The 14,552-nt window shown below is 49.9% G+C and overlaps 2 protein-coding genes across 5 annotated transcripts in view; one reads left to right on the top strand and one right to left on the bottom strand.

Moving 5' to 3' along the window:
- Positions 1-555: 555 nt before the first annotated feature.
- Positions 556-4,951, bottom strand: HPS6 (HPS6 biogenesis of lysosomal organelles complex 2 subunit 3). Its single transcript, XM_065843803.2, has 2 exons — positions 4,489-4,951; positions 556-4,210 (listed from the first exon to the last, which is right to left on the bottom strand). Exon 2 carries the CDS (start codon positions 4,193-4,195, stop codon positions 1,736-1,738), a length of 2,460 nt encoding a protein of 819 aa, XP_065699875.1. The 5' UTR covers positions 4,196-4,210; positions 4,489-4,951; the 3' UTR covers positions 556-1,735.
- The window catches only part of ARMH3 (armadillo like helical domain containing 3), a 128,868-nt gene continuing 118,670 nt past the window's right edge, over positions 4,355-14,552 (top strand). Inside the window, exons 1-4 of one of the 4 annotated variants that reach the window (XM_071812074.1) lie at positions 4,355-4,377; positions 12,203-12,314; positions 12,777-12,833; positions 12,969-13,115. In XM_071812074.1, the coding sequence (XP_071668175.1) occupies positions 12,213-12,314; positions 12,777-12,833; positions 12,969-13,115 (306 nt within the window). In that variant the 5' untranslated portion in view covers positions 4,355-4,377; positions 12,203-12,212. Of the gene's footprint in view, positions 4,378-4,916; positions 5,019-5,104; positions 5,127-5,264; positions 5,417-12,202; positions 12,315-12,776; positions 12,834-12,968; positions 13,116-14,552 lie in introns of those variants that run through there. The other 3 variants (XM_065843753.2, XM_071812075.1, XM_065843754.2) reach the window with 3 other exon arrangements.

Below are 14,552 nucleotides of genomic sequence, written 5' to 3' on the forward strand. Positions count from 1 at the left end.
GTTCTGCCACTGCGTGCCCAGGGCAGCTGACTCCTGCCAGGGTCAGCCTGTTGCTCCCTGTTGCTGGTTTTCCAGCCAGGAACAAGGGGACGCTTTGCAGCTCTTGAGAAAAAACTCCCCTTTCCTCAACCCTATCTTGGGCCCAGCCACAGCTCCCCCAACAAGAAGCCCAAATGGCCTTTGGGAGCTGCTTGTGGCACCAAACAGCTGCAGAGAGGATGGGAGCGAAGCCCAGGTAGGTCTCCTTACTCCCAGCACTGTGTGGGCTTGCCTTTGCTGAGCTGTGCACTGCCTGGAGTGGCACGTATGAGACAGTCACCCACCTGCTGGTGCAGAGTCCTGCCCCCATGGTTTCATAGTGGTAAAGGGCTGAGTGCTGCAGAGGGAATGGGCTGTCTGGGCACAGCTGGATCTCCGAGCCCAGCACATCCCAGCGGTGACTCGTGCCAGGCAGTACCATGGTGAGTTAAGCTTGGCCACTTTTTACCAGAAACAAAACAAAACTACCCTCTTCCTGAGGGTGTGCATCCTCACAACATCGACCACTGCCCCAGCACTGCTTTAGGAACCTTTATTTTTAAAAGAAGTCTGTTTTGCACACTTAACCCCACTCTCAAGAGGACTAATGCAGGTAAATCCCCCCCATCCCAGCCAGACTCTGCCAGCCCCACAAGGCAAGAGAGACCTCCTTCATACCATAGCCCTGAAATGCAAGGGCAAAGCCATAGCCAGGGTGTCTCTCTCTCAGGGGAGGGGGCCAGGCAGTGAGCACTGGAGAGAGGCTGGAACCTGGATCTTCCTGCATGACTGCTCTCAAGTTACACTGACTTTGCAAACAGAGGCACAATATGAGCCAGACAACCCTGACAAAGCCCCTTTGTGTGCAAAGGGCAAAGGTAGAAGAGATGAGGACAGAAGGCCCAGGCGTCCTGCAGCATAATCTAAGCTTTCACAAAGGAAAGGAGAAACAGGGCCAGGCCCAAGCTTGCACAGGCTGCTGCCAGCTTCTCAGCTCAGAAGAGAGTTTGGGTACCGCCTGGGATAGAGAGATAAGGGAATTAGGCTGGTGTCTTCAGCTAAGTAGCTGCAATCAGTCACAGCTACAGGACTGATCCCAGAGGAATTGCAGCGAGACAGCGCAGAGTACTGCAGCTGTCAGCGTGTGTGCTGGGATCCCCACTACCACAGAGCTGCCCCATGCTGGCATTTAGCATCTGAGCCCAGAGCAGCAGGACTGTGACCCCGTTGCAAGGAACATGCCCAGTTTCTCACAGGCAGAGCTGGGAGGCAGCACCCAACCCACTGAGCAAAGAATCTGGGGGGAAAGACTATGTGTCCCTGCCCACCAACCCACCACCACTCCTAGAGGATCAGGGAAGTAGAAGTGAAATTATAAAGGAGCCAAGCAGACTGAAAACAAAGTGCTTTGGGCAGGGAGCAGTTCTGTAGTCCTGTAGTGCTGCCAGCACTTTCATCTGCAAATGCACCTGGCTTTTGCTCCTCTACCAGGGAACATGCAATTGCACTTGCTAGAAAGAGCCAGAAAACTTGTCCCAGCTTCAGGTGAGGTCCCCCAACCCCTGCCACCCAACCAACTCTTCGAGATGCTTCTGCAGGGAGGTTTCAGAAAGGAGGAGGCTTCCACACTGCCAGGCAGGGCAGGATTTCTTGGGGTGGATGTGGCTTTCCCTTCATCCTGCACCCACAGCTTGGAGTCCCGTTGTGCTTCCCCCCTTCACGCAGTGTCACCCTGTGCAAGTGCCGAGGGGGAGGAAGTCCTTGCCATGGGTGGCTGAGGGGCATCATCAGCCACTGCTTTTGAGGGGATCTTGTGCTCTCGGGGTGGGGTAGGAGGGGGGAAGGTGGGGCTCTGCAAGGCATCGGAGTACATCTCATCCTGAGTGCTGGGATGCTGCACAACCCTTTGCAGCAGCGGCTTGAGCAAACCAACAGTCAGCTGGTTCCCATCGCTGGAGAAAGGCACTGGGTCCTCCTGGGAGCGAGGGAGGTGCTGCAGGACCACAGTGAGGATGTCTGAGGCAGTGAGCTCAGCAGGGCACAGTGGCCACAGTGTGTCCAGATAAGGGTCCAGCTCCCGGTGCTGGGCAAACTCTGCCAGCAATGTGGTGAATATCTCCTTTCTAAGCAAGGGGCTGAGCTTGGAGAACTTTTCTGCCACCTCCACCACCCGCTGCCACTGTTTCAGGCCAATGAGAAGGTGCAGAGCTTGCAGCACGGCCTTAGGCCTCTTGCTACAGAGCAGCAGTTCAAGCTCCATCTCATCATCTGCTTCGCTGTGCTGGTTCGTCCTGGCCAGTACTCCCAGTGCTCTCTTGTACAGCGGCACCCGGCCCTCTGGGCCCTCCTTGCTGTTGTATGACCAAGAGATGCTAACGTACTGCTGGGTCAACTCCACAAAACTGGGCAGCCACTTGGGTTTGAACCTCAGGAATGAGGCACAGATGAGCTCAAAGAGCGGGACGACACCATTCGGACCCACTTCCTCTTGCTGTGGCCCTCCCAGGACCTTCTTCCACACCTCCGGCGTGGCTCTGGCTACCAAGAGGCCATCCCCATTCTGCTGCAGCTGCAGGCAGCTCCTTGTGGCTTTCCAGGCAGCCTTGGGAAAGGAGGCAAAGACAGAATTCAGGTAGGCCAAGTTGTCCTTGTCCATGTCAGAGTGCAAAACACGGCTGACCTCCTGCTCTACCAGCTCCTCACAGTAGCTTTCCACCTCACTCTCTGGGGCACACACTACGCAGGTCTTGAGAAGCTCCAAGCTCATGTAGCTCTGCAGCTCCAGGCTCATTGTGCTCAACAGCTTGGCATAAGTGTCCTGGAGGCCTCGACGTGGCTTCCGCTTCTGGTGGAGGCTGTGCTGCAAGATGGCAGCAAGGGCCACAGGAGCCTGGAACACACCACCTTTCTTCAATTTCTCCACCGTCAGCTTGGAGCTGCTAAGGCTCCTTCTCTGGTAGTATCTGCAGGCCTCTTCAAACACCATCTCCACCAGGCATGGCTCAGGCCTGCTGCTGTCCTCAGGATTGGAGAAGCTAAAGCTGTAGAGGCCAGTTTGAGTGAGGAGCTGGATGCTGTCCTCCTCTCCCGGAGACTCCAGGAAATGCACTTCTTTCATGCTCAGGATTTTCTTTTCTATGAGCCTTCCACTGTTCTGGTCAACGAGGTACAGGACCCCAGCCAGCACACAGGCCAGGATGCTGCCAAAAGTCCTCAGCTGGACAGGACTTCCTTGTGCCAGGGGACCCCCCTCCAGGTCAAAGATATGTCTCTGGGAACCATCTGGCTCCACCACATTCACAGCACCCTTCGTGCTCACCAGCAGCAGACCCCCACTGTTGGACACAGTGGAGGTGTGAATGTCCAGAGGTGCTAAACCTGAGAGAAGACCCACAGAGCCAAGTAGGAGCTTCCTGAAGTCTGACTCGCTGCTGGAGCACAGCACCTTGCTGTGGACAAAGCCTGCAGAGGGGGCTGTCATGGTGAGCTTTGCCTTCTCAGGATGCCAGATGAGGAGGAACTTGGAAGTGGTTGCAAAGCTGGCAGTGGCAGGCATCAGGAAGACGTGCTGCGGGGAGGCCAGGACCTGATACTCAGGGCTGTTGTGCAGGACTATTCTTACGGTGCCCAGTCGCACACCTTGTTCCTCCACCTCCAGAGCCCGAGTGCAGACACAGAATGTAAAGGCACACTTGTTCATGTCCAAGGGGGCATCCAGGGGAGGTCTCTCCTCACACCACACCAGGCTGGTTCCCTGACTGCACACGGAGACGATTCGTGCCCGGGCACCCTGGCAGAGCTCCAGTGTCTGCAGCAGCTGCCAGCCCACAGCCACCGTGAAGTACCAGACCTCGGTCCGGCCATGCTCCCACACAAGGGCCAGTACCCAGGAGCCCAGTGTGACAGGGCTCTGCAGGAAGAGCAGTCCCACCAGGGCTGGCTGGGGCGGCTGCCAGCTCCTCTCTAGGTCGGCTCCGCCGATGCTGTGGCGCTGGAAGGCCACCAGCCGGGGCAGGGGGGGCGGCCGGCTCCTCTGCAGGACCAGAAGGTGCTGCCCATCGGGGCTGGAGCAGACGTGCTTGGGCTCCTCTCCCTGGCGCAGCAGCTCCTGCAGCCGGTGGCCTCGGCTGAAGTCGCTGAAGTCGGAGACCTGCCGCAGCATCCCGGCCCGCTTCATCCTGGGGCGCCCGCCCTGGTCACCGAGAGCATGTTCCAGGGGGGGCCCGGAGCTGCTGCTGCCGCGGAGCCCCCCCTAGGTCCCCTCGTTCCCCGGGGTCTCTGGAGACTCTCCAGCCCCAGGAACCCCCCGGGGACGTTCCTCTCGCGGCGAGCCGGTTCCGCGGGCACCAAACCCCCAAGGTACCTGCCACACCCCCGGCTCCCCGGACACCCACCTTCGCCCGAGGGACTCTCCGCCGCCCCAGGCATCCGCGAGACCCCTCCCTCCCGCCGGGACCCCGCGGGGCCTACCTGCCGCGGCGGCTGCCTGCCGGGGCTGGGCCGCCCCTCCGCCGGGGCCGGGCCGGTGGCGGTTCGGCGGGGCTCGGCAGGACGCCGGCGCTGCGCAATCACGAGGCGGCGGGCTTCCGGGCAGAGCCGCGCCGCGCCGGGCTGGGCCGCCCCTCTCCTACTTCCGTCGCCGGTGTGGGGAGGGCGGTGGTGCCGCGGCCCGGGGGCAGCATGGGCGGCCTCGCAGGCGGAGGGGCCATTTTCTATCGGGGTGGGGGTGTCAGTCTCCTCAGGGAGAGGCGAGTCCCGTGTGGCCCGGGGAGGAGTGTCTCTGCCGCTGTCCTTGCTCGTCTCGCCTGCGGCTGTCTCCGGAAACCGGTGCTGGGGCCGCCCGGGGAACCGGCGGGCGGCGAGTCCCGGCGCTGACAGCGCCCCCCGCCCACCCTAGATGCCGGCGGCGCTAGGACCGCGCGGCTCAGCCCCCTTCGGAGCGCATGCGCAGCGCGTCGGGCAGCGCCTGCGCAGTGGGAAGGGGATCGGCTGGGCCGCAGGTAAGTGCTGGGGTTCCGGGGGGGGGGAACGGGCTCCCCCACCCCGCGGGGCCACGCCACGCCCCCACCGCCCCCCGGAGCAGCCGCCCCGGCTCGGGCCTGCGCTCGGTGAGCGGGCGGCACCGGAGGCTCTACCGGTCCAGGGGATCTCCGCGGGGCGGGGGCGCTGCCCGGGGCCGGTGGCCGCGTCGGGGTGGCCCGCAGACCCGACTCTCAGGGCCAGTGGGGAGCCAAGCCCACTCGCTGGGCAGCCGGTGTTGGCGGCACCTCGCTGGGGGTTCGACTTTGCTACGGCCGCTCTCACGGGCGGGTGAGGCTGGGCTGTGCCATGCCGGAGCCCCTCTCTACCCGCCTTGTCCTGCCCTGCCCGAGGCCCGGCCGCCTCCTGGCACCTGCGGGTGAGCGGGAGTGATTTAGTACGAGTCTGTGGTTTAAGAGGTTGTGGGGCCTTTCCCGCTCCTGCAGCGCAGCCGTTACCGGTATCAACACGTTACTGCTGCGTTGCCCCAGTAAATGCTGGGGTTACCCGGGCCTTTGGCTCGGCTGGTCCTCGGCCGCAGTGTCAGCTGGCTGCTGGAATGGTTTGGGTTCAGGGTAACTCTTTCTAGGAAAAGAATGAGCAGGACATATTTTTTGACCACTGGTCATTCTAATTATCAGGTTTACCTCACCGTCCTGTGGGCACTTAGTGAAGCAGAGAGGAGCTGTAAACAATGGCAGAGGAGTGGGAGCTTGTTATGTGTATGGTGCTAAAGGCAGAGGCAGGTTGCTGCCTAAGCAAACTTGCAACTTCAGTCAAAACCCGGTTGTGTGTCTCACCGTAAGAAAGTTTGCAGATTACAGCAGAGGCTGTAATCTGAATATATGATGAGAGCCGATTTGGGCTGAGCAGGTGGGTGGAATATGCAAAGCAGTAAGATGATTTGGATCACTGTGATATGTGATTGTAGTTCAACAGCTGTTTGAGTTCTAGTAGGAAGTCTTACAAGAATTTTTAAGAGGAGTTTCAGAGGAGGAAAAGGACATCTGTTTGGTTTTCCAATAGTAATAGCGTAATCATCTGTCTTTGAGCACTTGTTGCTGTGTGCAAAGAGACTCTGCAGGCAGGGTATATAGAATGTAAAAATGTTAAACAGCTATTGGCTAGTCTGCACAAAAGAAACAGTGAGGCTTTAATGAGCTACTAGGCTAGGCATTCATCTGCTCACCACCCCTGCAGACACACCAGGCAGCCGCACAGACATCCCTCAGGAGGGAAGGGGTCAGCTTCTCCCGCTCAGAGTTGCTGAGTTGCTGTATTCTGGCTTTCTGGTGCTTGTTTGTTTGTTTTTTAAAGATCTTAAACCTTTTTATGTTTGTGTTTTTTCCTCCTGAGTGCTTGTGCTACTAATGGTCCATGCCTCAAAAATATTACCTCTCTGCAGTTTTACCTTTCTATCTGGATGTGACTCTACTCTGCGTTTTCTTAGAACGTAGCAGTTTCCTCAGAAGTCAGGGCCAAGGTCATGCAGCTCTGCTGTGTTCACTATGGGCCTCGAGTGCATGCCGACAGCTGAAACCCTGGGGAAAAGGGCAGGGAAGGTTACAAGGAGAGTGTTTCTCTTCAGAAGGAAGACATTTGAAAAGGTCTCTGAGTGGCATAAGCTTTTTAAGTTTGGGTGCAAAGGCCATGCAGAATATTTCATGGTTAAACTAGGTGGGATGGGTTCTGATGGGCTTGGAACATGAAAACTCAAAGAGACTTTCTGATATTAGAGGACTGGGCATTGTATCTGGGAATACAGAAAGGAAATGAGATGAAATGAAAAAATTAATTTGGAAAAATGGTGCGAACAGATGGAGGTGGAAGCATGTGACGTTTGTCTGGATGGAGGTGACAGGAAGAAGCTTAACTAGCTCATGGTGTGAAGTTGATGGATTGGGTGTTGTTTTAACTGGACAGTTAGAAGTGAAAGGCAATTATGGATGAAGTGTTAAAAATGTAACTTGAATGTTATTCTTTTATATCATTGCTAAAGCAGGTGTAGTGGGAGGAAGTCTGTGGCTCTGTCTGTATCAGGAAGCTGCTTTTCCTGTTTTTCAAGGAGAGAAAATTAAGTCAGTATTGGTGGAACTTTAGATTGTACTATGTAGAAGCACATACACCACTACTCCTCTGAGCGGGCTGGAGGGACTTGCTAGTAAAAATGCAAATACTGGGACTGTGCTTGAGATGCTGCTTTGTACTGCGGAGAAGTAAGTAGGATCTATGCGGCCTGCACACCCTCAGAAAGTATTTCTTGTTATATATTGTGTGAAGGCACCTGTTAATTCTTCTATGTGGATCCAAGGCTTGTGTGCTGTGTGTGTCACCATTTCCCTTCTTGATGGGTTGGGCACTTTACAGTTGTCAAGGAAGGTACAGTCTGAGCAGTTTTCATTCCAATGGAGAGTATACAAATAAAGTTGTAAAGAATAGATGAAACATAAAAGCAGTATGGACCTACTGTGATGAACCATAACTGCTAACATGAGAGTTGGCAGAGCATAAGCTGCAAAAGGGCTTCTAGCGGGAATTTGGTCACAGTGATTCCTAAAGCCCTGACAAAATCTAGCCCAACGTGTTCCTTCTCTCTAGTTTTCAGTAGTGGTCTGCCAGGATGCTGCTGGGTGGTCCAGGGGGGTTTCGATCCTGGAGCTTTAATTCAGTCAAGATGCTGTCTGTGCATTGAGATGTGTACACCTGTGTGCACAGTGCAGATTGTTGCTTCTGGTCATGGATGAGTGCTGGAACCTGTGTTTTAACTGCCTGTTGCTCAGGTCTGATATTGACTCTGTGGATTCATCACATGGATTGAGCGCCAGATTTTCCTGGAACTGTGCTGAAAAGTTTAATAACTACTTGTTGCTTTAGAAGCTGTAGGTTAACTTCTAGGCAGAGTTTTATCTCCCCCTCTCTGGTATGATCAGGATCTTTTTTTGCACAACTTTCCTTTAGACATGAGTGATATACCTGCAAAATGCCTTCAAAGGCAAAGTGGGATCACACTGGGTCCAAGGTGCGGGTGGTTGTTAGTGATGGGGCAATTACTACCTTGAAACATTTGAACAGGTGAGTCCAATCTTTGTAGCAGTGGCACGCCAAGGAATATTGGATTCTAAGGGCGAAAGTACCTCAGTTCTTATTCAGAGTCTTCATAAATATTGACTGAGGTCTGTGGCTTTGGTATTAACACACTAATATAGATAATATTGTTTCCACTGCCTTTTTCAGACAGGGAATAAATGGTTTGCTAAGTAAGTCAATATGTGAGAATAGCATTTTATGTCATCTGTTTGTATTATTTTTATTTAGCCAAGAGGTGGTACAGTGTATTTTTTGAGGCATCCACACTGAAAAAAATATTCTTACTGTTTGGTTGTGTGGGGGGTTTGTATATATGCATCTGTAATCTTGAAGAGTTTCAGGTTTGTTAGCCTAAGCAGTTAAATGCAAAATACAGTGCTTGAACGGCTGCATGCAAAATTATAGAAGTTAGAATTTTTGGATCCTGATGTCGTTACAGTGTAGATGTGCATTAGTGTTGTGTTCTCTGCAGTGGTATTTTTACTCTTATAAGATGATCTATGTAGTAAAAACGTCTGTACGGGAGCCGAGTGACAGTGTGGACCAGCCACAGTTTTCAGTGTGCACGTGTCTGGGTGAACCTCAGACTCAAAATGTCAAGTTAATTTATCCTATGGGTATTCTAACAAAAAGCTGACACATCCCTTCATCAGAATGTCACATGTTTCGTTGGAATCTCTGCTATGAGTTCTGGAATGAAATGGAAAGGAGGTGGATGGTTGGATGTGCTCATCCCTTTCTTGCTGACCGGATCAACTGATCCTGGGGTTGATGGTAGACAAAGCCAGAATCGGCCTGAACTTCTGTTTGCCACGGCTTTTATCTTTCTGCCTTTGAGCTGCCAAGACTCATGCTCTGTCTCTGTCGAGGTTTCTTTTAGTTCCAGATGAAGCGTCTTGGATGTTCTGCTGCACAGCAGCGTCCTTGCTGTTCCAGCAGTCCCTGTGCATGTGCTCCTCTTGGCCCTGAGGGCTGGTTCTCCCATGCAGTGACTGCAGCAGGTTCACTCGGCAGCGTGTGTTAATGGGACTGACCTACTGTCAGGATAAATTATCTGTTTGAGCCTACAATGTGGAAAATGCAGTGATGCTTTTAAAATGTGATGCATTTAAAGGATAATTGTTAAACATATTCAGTATGTTTTTCATAAGCTGTCATGGCATTCTGATAATTTGGCACCTCTACAACTTAGTTATGGATCTTTTTTGCATTTAACTGTTGTTTTCTGCAGCTGCCTAGAAGGTCCCCATTAGCAAAATGGAGTTTCCTGTGTCTGTCTTTATGACATCTTGAAAATGTAATTGCATAAAGTGAAAAGAAAAAGCCATTTGTACAGCCTGATCGTCATAGGTTATGAAACAAACACAGCCTAATAAAGCGTTGGCATGAAAGGCAACTTTTACTTTTCTCCCTTTGCTCCTCCATATGCTCATTTGTAGAACAGCAAATTATAAACAAGAACATTATTTAATCCTTGCCTCTAGCAGTCTTCTTTGTATGTGCTTTGTGCAGCTTTGGTGAAGAGAATATGAATCCCAAGTCCCATTTTGACAGACACTAGAATTTTCACATGATCCTGCCATCCCTCTGATGCTCACCCAGCATCAAATCTTTGTGTCTTGTGGGATTTAGATTTTTTCTGTCTTTATGGAAATGTAGGAGAAGCATGAAAATGCAGCCCTCAAAGTTCAGGGACTAAGCAGAGTGTATTGATCCCTTCCCATTCATATACACAGTTGATGTGAGAACGCTGACCTAGAAGCACTGAGAGTTAGTTTATTGGTTTTGACATTGGGATTCATTAGCTGTAATTCAATTAGAAGCATGCTGATGGATGTGTTTGTATGCTTGGGCTGGCGGCTGCTTTAGATTCAGAAACCTACAATTCCAGTTGGGAAATTGTTTTGTGCAATCTTGGGTAAGATTTGTATTGCTAGGCTAAAAGTGACATCATTCTTCATTTGGTTTTTAATAGATTTCTCTCTGTTTCCAATTATGTTTCTAATTAGAATAATGTCTTATTTCCCATGACAGTTTAAAAATAATGCAAAGTCTGTAAAAGAGAAGCTATCAAGATGATTGAATAATGTTTTCTTTTTCGTTTGTTAGACTGAAACCTTTTTCCATCTTAATTGGATATATAGACCTACTAGGCTACAGGAATAATTTCTGTGTTTACAGAAGGTTAAAGTGCAGTGGTTGTTGATCTTGGGCCTGTTTCCATTCTCACCCCAGCACACACATCAGCCAGCTGTGCATATTCCCCTCCTGAAGGGCAGAGAGAACACCTCTCCCCCTTCCTACAGAAATCTCAGCTTTTCAGGTGTGGGATCTGCTGCTATCTGTCCTACCCTCTGCTTCCCCACCCAGGCAAATCTCTTGCCTTTCACACCTGGGATAGGGTCTTTTGCAGCTGCAGTGTTTCTCCAGCCCCAAAGAGGTTCTCCTGCTGTTTGGAACTGAGATTTATGGCTCAAAGGATGGATGTGTGAAAAACCTCCTCTGGGAGCATGGAGAGTCTTAGTTGAGAACATAGTTGTAGTGTAAGACAATCAAAAGCTGTCTGCAGTGGAAAGAATGCAGAAGAGATCTGGAACTGATATTCAGTAGCTGCTGGAACCTGCTCCTTGAGGGAAAGACTGATCTGAACATGCTGTGGTTGCGGAAGGAGCTCAGGTGGTCTGGGAGCTGAAGGCCGAATCCAAAGCTGTCTCCGTGGCTGCCAGCTCAGGAAGCTCTGCGGTGTTGGAGACTGCACTGAACTTATGTCTCTGTGCATAATTTAGCGTGGCTGAGTGCAGCTGCCACAGGAGCTTGCCCATGGTTTTCTGGAGCATGACTTAAGCCTCTGCCTGAGGTGTGCCACTGTTGTGTGAGTAATTGCCTTTGGAGGAATGGGAGAAAGGTTCCGAGCTCAGAGATGTGAGAAGGGAGGGCATTCCCTTTCTGCTAAGTACGTCTGGCAGTGCTGAAGTGCTAGAGGAGGTTAGAACAGTGTTAAAGCTGCGATGCTTGCCAGAGAAGCCTGTTGATGCAGATAAATACATATTTGCAAGGTCAGAGTGGTGATGTGCTTTGTAGCATCAGACATGAGGTCGAGAGTACATGGCAAATTGTGTTCAGACTCTCAGCCCTTGGAATGGGTTGACTGTCAGAAGGTTCAGGACTACAGCTAGGGCTGTTAGTTTGTGTAACAGATCGTTTTGTAATAATGATACTTCCTTTCCTTTTTTTTTTTTTGTGGGATAATCAGTCACCATGAGATACCACTTAATTATAGTAAAACCTGTTTGTGTTTCTAGAAACCCCTTTCTTGTCAAATGGATCAGGAAATTCATCTGTTAAAAAAAAAAAAAAAAATCCCTGCAAAGCTGTGTCCATGTGTTCCTTCATCCTCCTCCCAAAACTGAGCCCCTTGTGATGTTTTTGAGGCTGGGATGCTTCTCTGGCTTGATTTGCAGAGCAGCTGGCATAGGTGGGGGATGCCAAGGTGCAGAGGTAGGGATGAGTGAGGGTGTCAGGACTGCTTTAGGGAGGCTTTGCAGCCAAGTGTTTCCTAATGTTGGACGTCGCCTCAGAGTGCAAAAGCAGGATTTGAAGGGCTTTGGTAGGCAGCAAATTAAATAGATAAGAGAAGTCTCAGGAGCTTTTTGTCACAAGATGTCCTTGAGGCTTGACCAGAGTCAAAAAGAAGTTTGTATCAATTTGATAACAAGCATCACAGTTCATACAATGAGTTGAAAAAAAAATACAGTTTTGTAGATGTCAGCTGCATTTGTCTGGATCATGAATCAGTTTCTGACAGAGAAGAATTAAGAAAATTGATCTGTAAGTAGCTTATTCTGTGTCTTTCTGTAGCTGAACTTTTACTTCTTTCTTTGAAAGGGATGTAGGGCTAGATGGTGCCTTTGATCTGATTTCTTATCTGGTATAGTTTTTAAAGTCCCTACTTTCAGCTTGTGAGAGACTACTAGTATTTCAGTGCAGTGAAAAAGTCTTTCATGGTTAAGGCAGGCCAGATATGTCTTGAAGAAAAGTTCAAGTTTCCTTAGCCTTTTTTGTCTGTTTTTACCTTCAGGGTATATAGCATGGCCCAAACAGAGAAGAAAGGTGGGCTGCTCCGGAAATCTTCAGCCTCCAAGAAGCCATTGAAAGAGAAGGTTGTGTTGATGTATGATGAGATTTTCATGGTAAGACTTGAGCATCTCTTTATTTCAAAAGCATTGTGTTAAATGTTCTTGGTTTAGTTTGTGCTGAGGGCTCTGCATGGCAGATTCTTGTCCAGAGGTAAGGACTGCATGGTGTGGACCCACACTTCAGGCTCTGCTGCTGTCATGCAGAGATCTGCATTCTGCTCTCTTCTTTAATGTCGCCTTGACCTATTGTCTATCAGGACCATATGTGATCTATGGGAAGTCACGACTTTTCAAGTATTTATCAAAAAATAATCCAGAAAATAAACAGAGGCATCCCAAGTGAGAACTGCTTCTGTTTGTCCTATTTCTTGGAGTCAGAATTGTCTACTGTGAGACCACTTGGTCATCCAGTGGGATGATGCTGGCTCTGAGCTACTTGTGCTAATGGTTTTCTTTAAATTCTGCCTGAGTGATTTCTTCTTGTTTGCTCTCATGGCTGTTCCTTTTCCCTTTCAGACAGAGGACCCCAGTAAATGCAACCCGAGGTTTTGGGAGGAGCTCTTTCTGATGAAGGTAACAAGAACTGAACATCCTCTGATTTGCTGCTGCTGTTCTGCCTATGGCGTGGCAGACTGTCTGTGCAAGAACTTGTGTTTCTAAGATGTTAGCAGTTGTATAACGTGCGTGAACTGCTTCTTAACCTGACAGGTCAACTTGGAATATCTAGAAGGCAAGCTGGAGGCTCTGGATGGGGAGGAGTTAATGAAAATAAAAGATAACATCAACTGCTTGTTTCAGCACTGCATCCAGGCACTGGGTGAGGAACACCCGATCAGAGTGGTCAATGCATTACAGGTACCATGCTGAGAGATAGGGAATGCTCCCTTTTGCTTCAGATGGGGAAATGTATTTGCTACTGGTATCAAACATCTTGTGCTCACTTCTTTGCTTCTGAGGAGATGTGATGTCTACAGAGCAGTTACTACTGTCTTTGGAAGTTAGAAACTCTCATAGTCTCTTTAGTCTTTTAAGAACAATAGTTTGTTTCAGAATTCAGGAGGACCTGGTGATGCAGGATGAAGTGGATGGCAATGGGGAAGACGAGAGGGGTTTGTTCACACTGCAGGCTGTCAGTTTGGGGGCTCAAGAATGCTCTGTGTAGCTTTATGTATCCTACTTTTTCCTGTTCTCCCTTATTTCAGCCTCCTTTGGGAATTCCATATGAGTTGAAAATGAAATAAAGCTCTGGAGTAGTTAGAATGAAATTTATGCAGAGGACTGTCCCTGCTGGATGCTTTCCAATTGGAAGCTGTGAAGAATTGTCACCCAGAATTAATACCATTTTCCTGCAGGTTACTTCATACCAAAGCTACTACTATTATTATTATTATTATGAATTATTTTGAAACTATGCTACTAAATATTGTAATAATAGCTACATAGATGCTCTAGCCTAGCTCTGAATTCCCAAACTTGTGTTCGGGCTCCTGGCAAAAGCTAGGCCAGGGATCAAGTCTAGAATCCTGCTGTGTGAGTGTAAATAGGAACCAGGTATCACATCCTGAGCTTGACTTGGGAGAGCATTTCCTTAATAAGGCTGTGTTCATGTGGAAAGTGATCCTGAAACCCAAACTTACTTAAACAATCTTTTCTTGAGAACAACCGTGGTGACCAAGGGTTTGTTGAGCCAAGTATACTGTCACTGACAGTAATGAAAAAAAGGATGTCTACCTTACCCTTTTGCTTCTGTATGGTTCTGGAGGTCTGCTGATTCCTAGACATCTGTCTCTAGCTTTACATCTTCTGAAACTAGTTACTTCTCAGAGGTGAATTTAAGGTGGAGTCTAAAACTGCAGTGGCTGTATTCCTGCTCATTCCCCTCGTCACAGACCTGATGATAAAAGTCACCGTAGAAATTTTCCTCGATTGGGACAAACGAGACATTTACTGGCCATAGATTTCCCAGAGTGTCTGCAGGAAGCCCAGTGTGCTGCCACCTGTATGTTATCAGCAATATCCAAGAGCAGTGTGAACCTGTAACCTGGTGCCTGCGACAGGGAATGTGAAAGAGATTATGTTTAATGGGAAGGTTCTTAGAATCCCTGCAGCAGTCAGCAAAACTTAGGCTGTCTGATAGACTTGGAGAAGTTTTTTTCCTCTTTTTTTGACAAAGGGGCATTTTATTGGTCAGACTTAGTAGAGCAGTGTGGGTAAGCAAACAGAAGTTTGTGCTTCCTATAGGAAAAGCATCTGCTGTTTGGACAGGCATAATGTGATAAGCTGTGTTGTGGA

The sequence above is a fragment of the Patagioenas fasciata genome, chromosome 8 (genome assembly GCF_037038585.1).
Source record: "Patagioenas fasciata isolate bPatFas1 chromosome 8, bPatFas1.hap1, whole genome shotgun sequence".
In the NCBI taxonomy this organism is placed as follows: domain Eukaryota; kingdom Metazoa; phylum Chordata; class Aves; order Columbiformes; family Columbidae; genus Patagioenas; species Patagioenas fasciata.